Source organism: Pseudophryne corroboree, chromosome 2, assembly GCF_028390025.1.
Source record: "Pseudophryne corroboree isolate aPseCor3 chromosome 2, aPseCor3.hap2, whole genome shotgun sequence".
Lineage (NCBI taxonomy): Eukaryota > Metazoa > Chordata > Amphibia > Anura > Myobatrachidae > Pseudophryne > Pseudophryne corroboree.
Window position 1 is genome coordinate 231,256,251 of NC_086445.1, and position 18,541 is coordinate 231,274,791.

The 18,541-nt window shown below is 43.6% G+C and overlaps 1 protein-coding gene and 1 long non-coding RNA gene across 4 annotated transcripts in view; one reads left to right on the plus strand and one right to left on the minus strand.

Moving 5' to 3' along the window:
* The window catches only part of MYO1A (myosin IA), a 142,340-nt gene extending 129,374 nt beyond the window's left edge, over nt 1-12,966 (plus strand). For all 3 annotated transcript variants that reach the window (XM_063952441.1, XM_063952442.1, XM_063952443.1), the window contains 7 exons: nt 331-405; nt 689-823; nt 3,196-3,302; nt 3,917-4,049; nt 9,778-9,927; nt 10,348-10,481; nt 12,843-12,966. In XM_063952441.1, the coding sequence (XP_063808511.1) occupies nt 331-405; nt 689-823; nt 3,196-3,302; nt 3,917-4,049; nt 9,778-9,927; nt 10,348-10,481; nt 12,843-12,963 (855 nt within the window). In that variant the 3' untranslated portion in view covers nt 12,964-12,966. The remainder of the gene's footprint in view (nt 1-330; nt 406-688; nt 824-3,195; nt 3,303-3,916; nt 4,050-9,777; nt 9,928-10,347; nt 10,482-12,842) is intronic.
* The window catches only part of LOC135011260 (uncharacterized), a 263,022-nt gene continuing 254,848 nt past the window's right edge, over nt 10,368-18,541 (minus strand). The window contains exons 3-4 of the long non-coding RNA XR_010210376.1: nt 12,769-13,202; nt 10,368-10,437 (exon numbers count right to left, since the gene is read on the minus strand). This is a non-coding gene — a long non-coding RNA (uncharacterized LOC135011260). The remainder of the gene's footprint in view (nt 10,438-12,768; nt 13,203-18,541) is intronic.

Sequence of the window (18,541 nt, forward strand, 5' to 3'; positions counted from 1 at the left end):
GCATACCATAATGAGATATCATGGTGATGGGACCCAGGTCTAAGCACAGAATGCGTTTGTTTCATATACACATTATACACACAGCCTGAAGGTAATTTAATACAATATTTTTAATAACTTTGTGCATTAAATAAAGTTTGTGTACATCGAGCCATCAGAAAACAAAGGTTTCACTATCTCATTCAAAAAAGTCCGTATTTCGGAATATTCCGTATTTTGGATATGGGATACTCAACCTGTAATAATAAAGACAGGTAAACAACAGCACAAGTAACTATGACTGATGCATGAATATGTGACATACATACATTATACAAATTCTATTTACAGGTCAGAAAGGAATACAGGAAACATTTCCGCTCCTCTGCATCAAAGACATTGGCCAACTTCATCTACCGCAGAATTGTGAGTTGTCTGTGATTTGTGAACTAATTATACTGGTTATTAAGGAGATTAACAGTGTAGAAAAAAAACATCAGACGAATTTAATTAAATTGCTTGTACATGTCTTTCTGCAAATTTTAATTTGTTTCATATGTATGTTTTTATTGATACGTTTCTTACATCAGTTAGGTAAAGTTGTAGTAGTGAATACATTTTGACATGCATATAACCTTGAGGACAGTATATATATGTATATACTGTAGGTGATATATACTTGATATTTTTACCTCTTTTTATCACCCAGCTTCAATTATACTTTTTGGGACTGAAGAAAAATCTTCCATCTCTGTCCCCAACAAACAAAACATGGACACCTGCTAAATATAAGTTTCTTACATCTACAAATCAAGAACTATTGAGGTTATTCCAGCACTGGAAGGTAGTTGGATACTACAACATATTAATAATATAATCCTTTCCATTCCTTTGTATTTTTTAGACAAAGAGAAGAATTGCCTAATGGTGTGTGTGTGTCTGGAAAACATACCCCCCCTCCCTTTCTTCCCCAATTATCTGCAACCCGCCCTCCCTGACATACATACCACAAAATACCATGGGAGAGGGACTCACATTCTAAAAGATTGCAAAGCTAACAGGGTACTGGCCTTGTACAGTATACGAGACTGTCACATTGTGCTCAGAGAACCCATTGATAGGAGCGTGTTCTGCATTGTGTGGCCAGCATCTATATGGCCCAAACTTTCTATTCAAAAGGACTCACAAATGAAGTACATGAATACCAGGCATCTGCCTGTTTTACTGGTTGCAAGTTGCTGTTTAGGTTCATTGAATCTACAAAAGCCTTACAAAGAAACTGTAGTGTGTTTCACTTGATAAGATCATTTGCTCTTAGTTACCCTAAAGGCCAGTACTCACCGGCAGATGTGGGCAGAGATGTGTTCTGAGCGATCCGCTCAACACACATCTCTCCCCCCGCTCAGCACAGCGCGATGTGTGCTGAGCGTGCGGCGGGGGACGGGGGGGGCCGCTGCTCATTTCACCTGCTAGATTGAGCCTGCATGCAGGCCAGTCTAGCAGCAGCGATAGCGACACACGGGGCTGCGCATCGCTATCGCTGTAGGGGGGGAAACAGAGAGATCTTGCTGAAAATCTAAGCAATCTAGTCAGATTGCTTAGATTATCGCTCCGTGAGTACCCCCCTTAAATAAAGCTATAACAGCTGTAAAAACACTATTTTAGGGGTAGGAACATTTTTCTCTTTGGGTGCCAGATGTTCAACATCACATGCCAGGAAAGTACCACCACCATTACATCATATACTGACATTTTACACAATGATGGATGTGTACTAAAAATGTTAGTGGCTTCCCGGTCCTTCCTATATGAAGTTACTAGTTTACTCAGCTTAGGTTGATTGTAGTCTGGAGATGAAGACTTGCTTAAAAATGTTGATCTATTCAAGTGGGAGCATGACTAACTATGGCAGGGTTCATTCACTAGAGGTCCAGGCTTTGCTGGGTATTCATGCCATGCTTAAGTTATGAGATGGCCTAAGGTCGAATCTGTGAGAGCAGGAGGTGGAATATGAGTTGGGGAACAACACAGTGCACCTAGTAGGAGAGTGACTAACCCCACCAGTAGCACTCGGATATCCTTGAGTGCACCTTGTGGCACAAATGCCAAGCTTTGCCTACCCCTGCTCTCTGTGGTGTTGATGAATCATAAAGCCTATACTATTTTGTACTAAAAAGTGGCATGCTGTAACTTTCATTTTAGACAGGTTTTCATAGGTTTATTTGTACTGATGTAGTGGATTAAAAACATTATATATATCACATAACATAAGAGTACATGAGCTATTACTCATAGTGATTCCATAAAGGAATAACACATACAGTAGAGAAGAGTCCGTTTGGGAGATTTATCAGACATGCTGGTTAATACAGTAAAGGGCCCCATACACTACAACGATATGTCTGAGGCTGAAGTCGGAGGCAATTTCCCTTGAACTCCCCTGGTCCTTCCCGGGAGTGATTCCATATGATTTTGTATTTTTGTGCTATTTTTGCATAACATATATTGCATGCGATTGATCAAGCCGCGTAAAATCGCATGTCATATATCATATGGCATACAATTGTACCATAAGATATATCTGATGGCCTGGATTAGAGGGCTAGGGGGGCTGGGAGTGTCCTGGAGAATGGCAGTCAAACTTATGCGATACATCGCATGCAATATATCGCATGCACAAAAAGAACACCATTTTCCATCCGATTCTGATAAATCAGTCGTGCAGCACTAGCGATCTAGGGGATCCGATCCGACACTCACTGGTCCGCGCATCGGATCGGATCGAAAACAAAAACGATTTTACACTTTTCATATGATATTTCGGCCCGAAAGGTCAGAAACGCATGAAATCGTACAAAATCGGTGTAGTGTATGGGGCTCTTAAGAAGACAATGGCATATGGTTGCTATCAGCCTTTGTGTGGTCATTTTCTGACCACTCTAACAGACCACAGTGATGCTGAAAGAGATCCTGTGTCTCATCCCTAGTGGTAAGCAGCCAGATCTCTCCCAAGTAAACCTGTAGTTTCCCAGAGAGCCAAGTAAACTGATAATTTACATATTAAAATAAAACCATTAAAAAGGATGTTTTGGAGCAATAAAGTGGGAAGAGATTATTGGAGGATAGAAGGGATTATTGTGGGATAGTATCATTTTACAGGTTGAAGTTATAGTTATAGTGCTGAACATATGTTTGTTACTCTTTCTTGTTGGGTAGTGCAAGAAGTACAGACAAGGTCTGACTCCTCAACGCAAGGCTGTCCTTCAGGATAAACTCTGTGCCAGTGAGCTCTTCAGTGGCAAAAAGAAGTCTTATCCAGCAAGGTCAGTATGGTTTTTTGTTTTGATTCCAGCTAGTAAATAAACTAAATGTAAAATGATAAAGTAGAATGTACTGTAGGTAAGAAAGGAATGAGTGATTTTTCTGAAAGCTGAGTTCTTGTGAAGCGACAGAATGGATGAAACACGATGGGCTAATTTTTGGAAAACCCTTTAAACTGTTTTCCCATTTTTTGACAATTTCTGCAGAAGACTGACTTTGTTTATTCTGATGTTTTATTTTACTATGCAAAAAATATATATATATTTGAGTGTAAATACGGGCAAAACACTTTTTGTGCACGATCTAATTAACTCACCCCCACAGACGAGTGGGCGAGATTTCATTGCAATGGTGTGTAAATGCCGGCAGTGGATCTGGCACCCCTCATGGCTCTTTATATATAGATGGGGCTGTGAATAAAACTCTGCAAGTCCAGTGGTACCAAAGGTGCGGCTTACAGCCATACTTATTCGCATCCGTGTGTAAATCATGGCTAATTAGATTGTGCTCTTAGTGCACTGTACTTAATATTAGCATACAGTATTTGATATAAATTGATGCTTCCATCAGGGGGCTGCAATAAGAGGTAAAGAAAAAAGTTTTTCTTTCTTTTTAGTGTTCCAAAAGCATTTCAGGGAGATTATGCGGGTATACAGAGAAACCCCAAATTTCAAAAGGCGGCTTCGGGTGTTCCTGGAAAGGTAGAGGTAGCTGCCAGTGCCCAAAGAATCAGCAAGACCGATGGCAAGGTACAGTATGTTCTCCATCTTTACTCTGCTCACCATGGGGCATATTCATCATCACTAAAATGTCACAATTTCTACACTCCCCAGGGGATGTAGAAATTGTGACATTCATCTAACTCCGAAAAAGCACTTTTTTGGGAGTATGACCGTGAAACTGTTTGCTGTCCTGAGATGGGGAACAGCCTCCAAATCTCTGCACAAGTGCAGCAGAGAACGGGGCAGCGCAAACTCTGCAGCTGGGCACCCTGAGCTGGCGGTGGGGTGGTGAGCTGTGGGTGGCAGCAACTGTAGTACGATCCCAGCGGCAAGATGCGGTGTCGGGAAGGTGAGCGGGGGAGGGCGCAGCTGCATTAGTCTAAAGGGGGGGCCTTGGCTGTTGCACTGGGGGAGAGAGGGGAGGGGCACCGTCGCTGCTAGAGTGAACCTGTTCCGCAGCAGCAGGTCAATCCCAGCAATAACATGCTGCGGGAAGGTGGGGGGCACAGCTGCAGCCAGACAGACTGGTAATGAGGAGCAAAATATAATTTTCCAAAAACCTGTCTCTGCAAAAGGAGCAGTTTTTCGGAAGTGCTAAATTTATTAGGTGAGGATGATGAATATCGAAAAAATTGTGAACGAAAATGCTGAGAATTGAAAACTAAAAATTCTCAGTTCACAATTTTTTCATGATGAATATGCCCCCCATATGCTTTATGATACGATCAGAATATACATTATAAAGTTTATATATATATATATATATATATATATATATATATATATATGTATGTATCCATCTACACACACACACACACACACACACACACACACACACACACACACACACACACCTATAGATAGTCCGGCACTCCTTGAAATGTCCGTAGTGCCATAGTGGTGGCCAGGTGCCATCCGTCAGATAGCATGTATATAGTAGAAGGAAACAGAGGCACTCCAGGACTTGTGATATCCAAAAACTGTTGTATTAAAGCATTACAAACAATAAAGACTATGTCTTATTATTATTATTATCCTTTATTTATATGGCGCCACAAGGGTCTTACCTTAAGTAACAGTAGAAACCCGCCAGCCTCACTGGCGGGCTTCTACTGTTACTTAAGGTAAGACACAGTTAATTTTGTTTGATACTCACCTTGACAAAGGGGCTACTGGCCCTGAAACGTTGGCACCTGCATTGTTTGTAATGCTTTAATACAACAGCTTTTTGATAACACAAGTCCCGGAGCGCCGCTGTTTCCTTCTACTACATATATATATATATACACTGCTCAAAAAAATAAAGGTAACACTAAAATAACACATCCTAGATCTGAATGAATGAAATATTCTTATTAAATACTTTGTTCTTTACATAGTTGAATGTGCTGACAACAAAATCACACAAAAATTATCAATGAAAATCAAATTTATTAACCCATGGAGGTCTGGATTTGGGGTCACTCTCAAAATTAAAGTGGAAAAACACACTACAGGCTGATTCAACTTTGATGTAATGTCCTTAAAACAAGTCAAAATGAGGCTCAGTAGTGTGTGTGGCCTCCACGTGCCTGTATGACCTCCCTACAATGCCTGGGCATGCTCCTGATGAGGTGGCGGATGGTCTCCTGAAGGGATCTCCTCCCAGACCTGGACTAAAGCATCCGCCAACTCCTGGACAGTCTGTGGTGCAACGTGGCATTGGTGGATGGAGTGAGACATGATGTCCCAGATGTGCTCAATTGGATTCAGGTCTGGGGAACGGGCGGGCCAGTCCATAGCATCAATGCCTTCGTCTTGCAGGAACTGCTGACACACTCCAGCCACATGAGGTCTAGCATTGTCTTGCATTAGGAGGAACCCAGGGCCAACCGCACCAGCATATGGTCTCACAAGTGGTCTGAGGATCTCATCTCGGTACCTTATGGCAGTCAGGCTACCTCTGGCGAGCACATGGAGGGCTGTGCGGCCCCCCAAAGAAATGCCACCCCACACCATTACTGACCCACTGCCAAACCGGTCATGCTGGAGGATTTTGCAGGCAGCAGAACGTTCTCCTTGGCGTCTCCAGACTCTGTCACGTCTGTCACATGTGCTCAGTGAGAACCTGCTTTCATCTGTGAAGAGCACAGGGCGCCAGTGGCTAATTTGCCAATCTTGGTGTTCTCTGGCAAATGCCAAACGTCCTGCACGGTGTTGGGCTGTAAGCACAACCCCCACCTGTGGACGTCGGGCCCTCATACCACCCTCATGGAGTCTGTTTCTGATCGTTTGGGTAGACATATGCACATTTGTGGCTTGCTGGAGGTCATTTTGCAGGGCTCTTGCAGTGCTCCTCCTGTTCCTCCTTGCACAAAGGCGGAGGTAGCGGTCCTGCTGCTGGGTTGTTGCCCTCCTACGGCCTCCTCCACATCTCCTGATGTACTGGCCTGTCTCCTGGTAGCGCCTCCATGCTCTGGACACTACGCTGACAGACACAGCAAACCTTCTTGCCACAGCTCGCATTGATGTGCCATCCTGGATGAGCTGCACTACCTGAGCCACTTGTGTGGGTTGTAGGGAGGTCATACAGGCACGTGGAGGCCACGCACACTACTGAGCCTCATTTTGACTTGTTTTAAGGACATTACATCAAGGTTGGATCAGCCTGTAGTGTGTTTTTCCACTTTAATTTTGAGTGTGACTCCAAATCCAGACCTCCATGGGTTAATAAATTTGATTTCCATTGATAATTTTTGTGTGATTCTGTTGTCAGCACATTCAACTATGTAAAGAACAAAGTATTTAATAATATTTAATTCATTCAGATCTAGGATGTGTTAGTTTAGTGTTCCCTTTATTTTTTTGAGCAGTGTGTATATATATATATATATATATGTATTATATTCTGCAATCCTGTTACCAGTAGACAATAACACCACCAATCTGGTGGCTTATGTGCACAACTGAGCTTAGTCTAGGGGCTATTGTACAAAGCAAAGCTCATTTTGAAGTTAGTAAGTATACCATACCCCAAACTGGTCACCAGCATATGAAATAGACCCAAATCTGGAGGCTGTGTTATGTACTAACAGCAGGCTTGATTCAGCTTTGTAAGTAAAGCAAAAAAGCAAGCAACTGGGCAAAACTATGTTGCACTGTAGGTGGGGCAGATGTAACATGTGCAGAGAGATTTAGATTTGGGTGGGTTATATTTTTTCTGTGCAGGGTAAATACTGGCTGTTTTTGTATGTAGCCCACAAATGTTAGACAATTTTATTTTGACACTGAACTTCAGATTTCAGTTTGAACACACCCCACCCAAATCTAAATCTCTCAGCACGTTACATCAGTCCCACTTGCAGTGCAACATAGTTTTGCCCTGTTGGTTGCTTTGTTGCTTTACCTACAAGCATGAATCATACCCAGTGCCTGGGAGCAGCAGCAAAGCAGTCTCCCTAGCGGCTAGGGCCTAGCCAGAAGAGGAAGCTTCTCTAGGCAATCTGTACTACTGGACGACAGAGCTGTTTTTCCTGTCCTGCACTGATCTTCAGTTGATGCTGACATTTACAGTAGGGCAAGAGAGTGAAATGGAAACCTAACAGCAAATACCAGTGAAGTCCTATGTTCCTGACAGTAACTTCTCCTCCTTTTTGCATCCTCTATTGCAGTCATTCAGGGCCTGATTCAGAGCTGTATATAAATCTGATGGTTTGCATACAACTCCGATGGTGGGTGGAGTGCACATATGCAGAACCCGTTATTCGCATGTGTACATGGAGTCCTGCGTCATCGCATGAAGTGCCCCATACGCCACAGCATGATTGACAGACTGTGGCATTTGGGGGTGAGGAGGTAGTGGTGCCGGGCAGTCCTTGCAAAAAATATAGGTACGCCATTCCTGTTTTCTGAGAGTGCAGTGACCCTCGTTTTCGTCATTTTGGGGGCGTGCCCAGCTGTGCAGCCCTCTGGAAACCCTCCCTGCACTAATAGATGCCGTGCGCATCTATTCAGTGATCACCGACTGTTTTGCAGACTGCTCCTCTCCAAACAAATCACCATGGCTACTATGGGCTAAAGCCATCTCAAGATGGTGATGGCTGCCGGACCAATGCTTTGGAGTTTGGTAAATCTGGCATTGTGAGTATTGGATCAAATGATTCAATAAAAATACTGTAGTGGCTGTAATATAACGGTTTGCCAATCCGCCACTTCTACTGCTGCTTCAAATGTAATACAATCAATTTCCATTCACTTACACTTTCCAGCCGCCACTTCTAAATGTCCACTTCAGTAACTGAATAATAGTACATTTCATGCATTTTACTGATTTAATACCTTTCGTTCATCCCCGTAGTTGCACATGTTTAGGGTAGTGTTACGAGCATTTGTGAAAATAGATTGCTCCGACTTAGGAATTGTGACATCAAATAAGTACAAATGAAATCTGTATTAACAGAAGTGAACATGCTTCTAAGGGGCAGATGTACTAAGCATTGGAGAGTGATAAAGTGGAGAGAGAAAAGAACCAACCAATCAATCAGCTCCTGTCATTTTTCAAACACAGCCTGTAACATGGCATTTAGGAGTTGATTGACTAGTACTTTATGTTTCTCTGCTTTATCACTCTCCAAGGCTTAGTACCATAGCCAGATTAAGGGGGGGTGCATGGCATACTGTACCCAGGGCCCCCCTTTGTCAAGGGGCCCCCCAGCCAGAGCACACTGACATCACTAGATCTCCCTCTTGTGCAGCAGCAGAACCAACCTGCCAGAATGTGAGCAGGACAGTATGCATTGCAGGCATATACACAGGAGTATCAGGCTTCAGGAGATACCGACGGAGCTTCCTGACCAGAGGAGAGATTGCAGAGGGGAGAGAGCTGTAAGTGACACAAGGATCCCAGCTTCTCCTCCCGCCTGGGTGTCAGGATCCTGTGTAACCTGTTATCTAATAAGAGTGTTCATGTCTAGAGAGAGAGACACACAGAGCATCCTCCTGAGTCCTGTCCCAGTGTGTTAGTAATACAGAGGCTGCTGCTGCCATTACATTTTGGCAAGATAACTTATAGATTTTATTTTTCTATGTGCATTTTAAGCTTAAGTTGTCTTTGTTCCACTACAGGAAAACATTATAAAATAGATGTCTCTCTATTAGGTGGAGATATAAACAGTACCAGGCCTTATTAAGCTATTAGTTTAAATCTAATATGCGCCATTGGTTTATATTTAATATACAGATGAAGCCGCGCTCATCTAATGCGGCTCCATCGCAAACGTGCACTCCTGGCGAGGCTAGGTGATCCAGCGCCTAACCACGCTACGGGAGTACACAGAGAAGCTACCATTGCAGTGATTGGGGCGCGTGCGTGTCTCACACGCACGCACGCCCCAGACCATGTGATAGGCGCACCTTAGAGGGTGCGCTGCGGCACAGACGGAGCCACGCTAACCATACACAATCCATACCTCCCAACATGACCCATTTCAGGAAAGTTCAACACGTGTGCCAAACATATATTAAAAGGTAATTCCAGGTAGAAAGCAATGTGTCCCTCCTCAAATGGGTCATGTTGAGAGGTATGCACAATCTAATATACACCCTCCCCCTCCACCAGGGCCCCCCTGTCCTAAGTGCCCCAGCCCCCCCCCCCCCCCCCCTCAAGGCTTAATCTGGCCCTGCTTAGTACATCTCACCTTAATTGTGAACTACTGTCAGTACATGTATATTGAATGATGGAAAGTGTTAATACATGTACATGTGTGTTTTATTTCAGGGAACTGCCATGATATTTTTACTAACAAAATCTCACTTTGCTCTTATGGATGCAAAAGCACAAGTGAAGGTGCTTGTTAAAATGGATGAAATTGCCAGCATATCTGTTAGTAAGTTCAGCGATGGGTTCTTCCTCATTCAGCTGACTCAGGTAATATGTGTTTTATGCCCTAAAGTGCTTATGTGACCTAAACACAGAAAACCTAATTTACAAATCTCACTCAATGCACAGGGATAAACAGCTGCGCACATTAAAGTGTTGCTTATGAGTTCCCTAGCAACTTGTGACACGCCTGTTATAATCACTGGGGCATTACTTGATGCCAACATGAAGGCAGCCATTTTGTAGGTGGAATCAATATTGAAATAAATGCAGCATATCGATTCTGTGATCTCACAGCTTCCCAATGAATTGATAAAGGGCACTTTTATATTGAGTCAGCAACCAAAATGATTATACCACAGTATGTATGTGATTTGTGCTCTTTAAGTACACCACCTCTACATTGTGCTCTTTATATGCTTTGCCCTTGTGATGACTACAGCAGTTCCACCATTCTCTGTGTTCCAGACATCTACATCAGGCGGAAAGGGGGGGAATGACATCCTTCTAACCAGTGACCATGTAATAGAAATTCTGACCAGACTTCACCAATCCGCACTGGAAACAACACAAAAGAAGCTGAACCTACAGATTACTGATGAGTATGTTTCTGTTGCCACTTAAGAAATACGATCTATAAATAAAATAACGCAATGATTGCCTCCAGTGGGTTTAGTGTTTTAGGGGCAGATGTATTAATCCTGGAGAGGTGATAAAGCAGTGATAAGTGCAAGGTGATAATGCACCAGCCAATTAGTTCCTAACTGTCAATTTACATAATGGAGCTGATTGGCCAGTGCGTTATCACCTTGCACTTATCACTGCTTTATAATTTCTCCAGGTTTAATACATTTGCCCCATAGCTCCAAAGGCAAATAAAACAAACAGCCCCAACCCCATGACCCAAACCCTGCCCCAGCTACATTTGTTGTAGGATGGAGTACTCACACCCACACAGCTTATCATATGGGGGAGTTTGCAATGTTTGTCTCCACTTATCTGGGCTTTAAATTAATTAATAAACAGAGCAATTGTGCATCATACTATGGTGCAGTATCTCTATAGCAAAGCCCAGATCTGTGGTCAGATAGATCTAATGGTGCCCATACACTTGTGCGATTTGGGTCAATTTCGTCCGATTTCGACGAATCGGGCCAAGAAATCGGATGAAAAGTAGCAAATTGCAAGTGTTTTACTTCTGATTCCGATCCGATGTGCGGTCCTGTGCTCATCGGATTGGAGTCGGAGATTGCAAGGGCTGCACTATACATTTGTCGGATCCCGTTGCCTTGGCTGGGATTGCATAGAACATTGTGTGCAAAAGGAACGCATACGATGTATCATATGTGATCCTGCCGCCAGGGGGGCAGTTGGGAGGCTCCTGTCTGCTTAGCAGAGCAGCGGAGAATAGACACTGTGCGTATGCGCATTATTTATTTGAAGTGAATGAGGCTACTGAGGAGAGTGCTGGGTTCTCTGTATATGTATATGTGAGCAGGTGGTCACAGCCCACTGCACCCCAACCTGGGGGTGGAGAGTGCATGTGTGCACCCCATTCCAGGGAATGGTGAGTGGTTGCAAAAGAAACTGAATACTTGCCAGGGTGCTTTCCTTTAGGGGTCAGCAGACCCCATCCATATGCATCTTGAACAAAGGTGGCACCCCTGGACTATTTCCTCAGTGAAACAAAGCTGTGTTTTTTTTAATTCAACGTTTCGGGGCCCTTCCCCCCGTCATGTGTCCTGATGATGGGGGGAAGGGCCCCGAAACATTGAATTAAAACACAGCTTTGTTCTAGATGCATATATATATATATATATATAGATGTCCAAGTGGTATATATATATATCTATATCAAATCCTATGGTATAGGCACTCACCAATTAATTGCAGCATATATTTATTTTACCTTACATATGACAAACAGTGGTAATCAATAGTAGCAAATCAGCAATTTTTTTTTTTTTAATATATGTGTATATTTTTTGATTATGGTCAGTAATGATCATGATCTAGTAATGTGTGTTTTTGTACTATGATTATATGTTTAATGTATTGTTGTGGTATGTTGATTTAGCCATGTACGCCTGATATATTGACACACATGCTCATTGACAACCCGTACATACTATTGGCATCATGGATTAAGTGTAGTGCATTCTAATGAGTTTTCGAGTTGGTACGGGCGGTGGAACGAATGTGATGCGCTTCCGCGTTCCACAGTGTTGAGTGCACTGGGGTCTGAGTAGCGCCATGCGTTATTTTCGCTTCCGCCCGCGATATGCGTTCTACGGGCGGTGGAGCGCAAGCCGCACCCGCCATTGATCTATACTAAGTGGAGCTGTTTGTTAACGCTCCAGCACATTGATAAGGTTAACCTTGACTTTTCTATAATATACATGTTGATGTCGTATATGTTGTGACACTATTGGTGAGTGCATTGAACCGTAAGGTACTAATACCATTAGGAGATTTACTTCCTGGTGACTAATTAGATGGGAGGGTCAGTGAGATTTGTGTCTGCTATACAAGGTGTTACTGGCTCATTAGGCATTGTGTGCTGCTTGGTGACCTGATGTTGGGATATTGCTGGTCTTGACAAAGGTCCATGAAGTACCGAAACGTCGACACGCTGCTGACATGCTACTATTGATTACCACTGTTTGCCATATGTAAGGTAAAATAAATATATGCTGCAATTAATTGGTGAGTGCCTGTACCATTGGATTTGATGTATTATGGACTGTATTGGTCCATTATGGAGCACCGCCGTATTGATACACAGTGAGTGTGGATATACTATATATATATATATATATATATATATATATATATACACACACACACACACACACACACACACACACACACACACACACACACACACACCTGTATAGAGAGAGAGAGATATGAATGTTGTTTTACATTGCGTAATTATTTCTTCATAATATCTGGTGATCCAGGTTTACAGTGAGGTTCAAGAAGGATCCCGTGGTCATTAAATTAATTGAGTCGGCAGAGCAAAATGGAAAAGGCCCCGTGTACAAGAAAAAAGGAAGCCAAAGATTGGAAGTCTACATATAGGGATCGGCTGTGTAGGAACTTGCTTGTGCAGAACTTCCCATCAGGTTTATGCAGAAAACAGTGATGTTCTCAGTTAAAAGGTTTCCACTGAGTGACTTGAAATGGCCCGGAGGCATATAAATATCTAGATACTGTCCGGAGGTATCAGCTGGTTTCTGATTCAGAAGTTTTCTGTATGTTCATTTTGGATTGCTTGATATCTTGATTTCATATTTGGACTACTTTCTTTCTTGATTTACCTTAAATATAAAATGTATCAGAATATGCTGACGTTATATAAGTAAATGTTAATAAATTAATATATTCCTACTGCACATAATGACATTGATAACTCATTCACCTTGATATACAATAAAAGATCTCCGTGGGTAAGAAAAGCGCCTACACTTCTGCAGTAATTATGGGTGAAAAATACCTCACACTATTATTTGTCACCATACCCTATTCTCTGGCCCTTAAATAATACCACCCCTTATACAGGTATATTGTATGAAATTTCTCATTGCACAACTCCTTGAACCACAAGATGAGACTGTTTGACACTGAGAAATACAACCAGACCCTAGAGAGCAGAGCAGTAACTAAGCTTTTTGGTGCCCTGTGCCAGAAAGAGAATTGTCCGTCCGTCTCCCTCCATTTATTTAATATGGATATAAGGCGCATGCCTCGCAGGGAAGGGGCATGATAGCATTGATCCCAGAGAAAGCCCACGCTATGATGCCCCCTCCCACCCACCCACACATATATCATCCAAACCCATTTATAGAACACTGCAAGAAAATGGATGTGGGCACAAATCCACATTATACCACATTCATACACTCAACCCGAGAGCTTGCTGCCATTCAGACACAATACCCCTCATTAAATAACATATTTCAATATACTGCAACACCCAGGACTTAAACCCACAACCTGCTGTATCCCAGTCAATCACCCCACCCACTGAGCCACTTGATCCTGCAAAAAACTAATAGATTTCTAACTATATGTAGCTACCTGTACCCCGTAAAAAAACAACCAGCATCATAATCGAGCAGATCCATGCAGAGTGCAGCCACACATCTAATCCCTTGCTGCCACACACTACATCGATCTGCCATAACGCTGATCACCCCTTCACAAAGTACAAGGTAAGCTTCAAATAGTTAAAACTCTCCAGCTTGGAATTCTTTAGCTTTCTATGCAAGGGCAGACAGCTCAATAAATAGATTGTCCAACTGCAATGTCATAGGTAATGGGTTTGAATCCTGGGTACATCAGCATCCCGAAATATAATAAAGGATAGTACGACAGAACAACAAAGAGCTATCAAGTGAAGTCCATGAATTCTGTATAGGTATTAGCGACAAAAGGGGTGGGGGTAGGAGACAGGGGCGGTCAGGAGATGCTGGCATTCAAAAAGGGGGGAATCTGCAATTGAAAGTAATTAGATAATTGATAAAAACTGTCAACAGCGCCTCCTACACTGCAGCGCTATGTGCGGAGCACACGCTGCATACACCTACGGCCCTGCTAGAGAGTGAAATTGTACTTTTGGAACTTAAATTTATTTCACTTGTTAATTAAACAAGTGAAAAAGTTTCCATCTACTGTACAAGTATACTGTAATGCATATGGGCATACCTGTATGTACATGTATAATGGCTTCATGTATTGCTGGGCTTTAGGAAAGAGATTGTATTTAATGATTGTGAGAGTCTGTGCCTGATGACAGTATTGAACCCAAGGGAAGAATATCAGTATCCTGCTCCTGTTTTGTCACTTCACTGTACAACTTTGTGTAAATCTACTGATTTCAATAGAATATGTATCTGAGAAATCTGCTGCCTGAGAGAACAGATATTGAAGGGAACAATACTGTACATTTCTGGTACCTGAACGTTTTGAATAAAATTTCTGTAACTCAATGTACAGATTTGTCACTATAGTGAGCTTTTGTTTTTTATTTTTTTTAAAGGACCCTTTGAGATTTATGGATTACGATATTAATAAACATTGAGAGTTGCTCACTAGCACAGTTGCTTTGTTCTTGTGTCTTTTATTTCAGTAGTTTATATAGTCTTCCTTATACTCGTATATGACTGCACAACAGATTGCAGCAATAACCAATTGTTGATAAAAGGGTACAAATTTATTTATCACTGCCATAACGAGCGGTGTGTGAGCCGTGCTGCCGCACGGAATGCAGAGCCTCAATCATAACACCCTGCAGCCAGAATCGCTACTGCAGTGCCTCTGCTTGCATAACTCTTACAGCTCCCCCAGATCATCCAGAGGATGTTCCCAGTCAGTGCTCTCAGTCCCGGCCTCACTACACTGCATAACGTCATGCACTCAGGGAGGGGGCGTGGCTGGCCCTGTTATAGCTCTACTATTTATCATTCAATATTTGCAGCATATCCCCTGAAAACACTCATTTTGGGGGGATACCCAGGGGCAAACACAGGATTTACTTGGGTGGGGTTTCCATATTTTAAATATATATGTAAAATATACATATATAGGAAGCGGTGTTGTCGGCACTCAGGTAGTGAAAAGACATTTCATTACCTGAGTGCCGCCGACACCACTTGCTATATTTGGGCTCCTGGCCGGCGGGCACCATTGGAAGGCATCGGGGCTCTTATTTACATATGGGAGTGCTGCCTCATGGACATATATATATATATATATATATATACACACACACACACACATCAGTCCTTGCGCACAAAGTCCTTCAGGCTCCTGAGTTTAAAATGTCCAAAATGTCGCTCTGATCCCTTGAAGCCTTCCGAGTATCACAAGTACAACTGGTAAACAAATGGAGAGCGCACTTGTAAGTGGTTAAAAAGCACAATCTTTACTTAAAACATATGGGCCAAAATTTACTAATATTCGTGTTTTAGCCGTTTTTAAGGGTGTTTGAACTCGAATGGTATCGGGTGCATTTTACTGCAACTTTTTGAATCCTGATACGGTCAGTTACTAAGCTGCCGAGTTTTCCACATTCGTTTTTTCCGATGTCGATGTGATTCGTAATGTCAGGCAGTGTTTTACGGGAGTGATGAGTAAAACACTGCCTGACAAAACACAAGGAATCCCGGCCGGATCTGTGAGATCCGTGCAGGGCTTCATTGTGCACCTTTTTAGAAAAAGTGTGTTAAAAATCAAGAAAAAAATTGCGTGGGGTCCCCCCTCCTAAGCACAACCAGCCTCTTTCAGCCGGTCCTGGTTGCAAAAATATGGGGGAAAAATTGACAGGGGTTCCCCCATATTTTAACAGTACGGGGGACAAAAAGCGTAGGGGTCCCCCGTATTTTTGGAACCAGCACCGGGCTCCACTAGTAAGAGAGATAATGCCACAGCCGGGGGACACTTTTATATAGGTCCCTGCGGCCCTGGCATTAAATCACTAACTAGTCACCCCTGGCTGGGGTACCCTGGAGGAGTGGGAACCCCCCTCCAGCCACCCAAGGGCCAGGGGTGAAGCCCGAGGCTGTCCCCCCCCCATCCAAGGGCTGCGGATGGGGGGCTGATAGCCTTGTGAAAAAAATAGAATATTGTTTTATGTAGCAGTACTACAAGTCCCAGCAAGCCTCCCCCTGCAAGCTGGTACTTGGAGAACCACAAGTACCAGCATGCGGTGGAAAAACGGGTCCGCTGGTACCTGTAGTACTACTACAAAAAAAATACCCAAATAAAAACAGAACTCACACACCTTGAAAGTACAACTTTATTACATACATGCACACCTACATTCACACATGCTTACCTATGTTCACACGAGGGTCGGCCCACTTCTCCAAGTAGAATCCATGGGTTACCTGAAATTAAAATTATACTCACAAAAATCCAGTGTAGATCTGTCCTCTTCTGACCTTGTAATCCACGTACTTGGCAAAAAAACAAACCGGAAACCCGACCACGCACTGAAAGGGGTCCCATGTTTACACATGGGACCCCTTTCCCCGACTGCCAGGACCCCCCCTGACTCCTGTCAAAGAGGGTCCCTTCAGCCGGGAACTTTGCGGTCAGCGGTGAGGTTACTTTCGGTCAACCGCTGACCGCAAAGTTCCCACCATTGGATACAATGGAGCGCATAGGCGCAACATTGTATCTCTGCCGTGCGCAGCCTGACTGACAGCTCAGGAGCACACAGCCAATCAGGAGAGTGCCACGACGTGACGCTCCCTGATTGGCTGAAGGGACTCTCTGTGACAGGAGTCACGGGGGGTCCCGGCAGTCGGGGAAAGGGGTCCCATGTGTAAACATGGGACCCCTTTCAGTGCGTGGTTCGGGTTTTTCGGTTTGTTTTTTTGCCAAGTACGTGGATTACAAGCTCAGAAGAGGACAGATCTACACTGGATTTTTGTGAGTATAATTTTATTTTCAGGTAACCCATGGATTCTACTTGGAGAAGTGGACCGACCCTCGTGTGAACATAGGTAAGTATGTGTGAATGTAGGTGTGCATGTATGTAATAAAGTTGTACTTTCAAGGTGTGTGAGTTCTGTTTTTATTTGGGTATTTTTTTTGTAGTAGTACTACAGGTACCAGCGGGCCCGTTTTTCCACCGCATGCTGGTACTTGTGGTTCTCCAAGTACCAGCTTGCGGGGGAGGCTTGCTGGGACTTGTAGTACTGCTATAAAAAACAATATACTATTTTTTTCACAAGGCTATCAGCCCCCCATCCGCAGCCCTTGGATGGGGGGGACAGCCTCGGGCTTCACCCCTGGCCCTTGGGTGGCTGGAGGGGGGGACCCCTTGATTTAAGGGGTTCCCACTCCTCCAGGGTACCCCGGCCAGGGGTGACTAGTTAGTGATTTAATGCCAGGGCCGCAGGGACCTATATAAAAGTGTCCCCCGGCTGTGGCATTATCTCTCTGACTAGTGGAGCCCGGTGCTGGTTCCAAAAATACGGGGGACCCCTACGCTTTTTGTCCCCCGTATTTTTGGCACCAGGACCAGGCGCAGAGCCCGGTGCTGGTTGTTAAAATATGGGGGAACCCCTGTCAATTTTCCCCCCATATTTTTGCAATCAGGACCAGCTCAAAGAGCCCGAGGCTGGTTATGCTTAGGAGGGGGGACCCCACGCAATTTTTCCCCCCAGTTTTTACATTAAACAGACCCTTTCCCATAGATAACCATGCACAGATCTCACTGATCCGTGCATGGTTATCCAAACTCGACTGGAAAAAGCAGGTCTATTTTTTTGCTGCTTTTTTTAACGATTCGCAAAAAAATACACCCGCACTTGAGCACTCAGAGACTAACACCCAAATACGAATGAATAGTGAATACCCGTGTTGTAGGAAATAACAGCCGCGTTTGACCGATGGTCTGTTCATTCGTAATTGTGTTCTTTGCCGTTCAAACCATTACGAATGTCCCAAACACTACCGAGATTTGTGCTTCGTGAATTCCCGTGTTGGGACTTAGAGAAAAAAACACAAATCGGCCAAACTCGGATTTTTAGTAAATACTGGCCATGCTCTCGTACATTCCCCCTGACGAAGTCCCCCATTGGACGAAATGCGTTGGGCGTGGCCTAGACGTGGACGCTGTGACGTCATCTGACGAGACCAGAGCGGA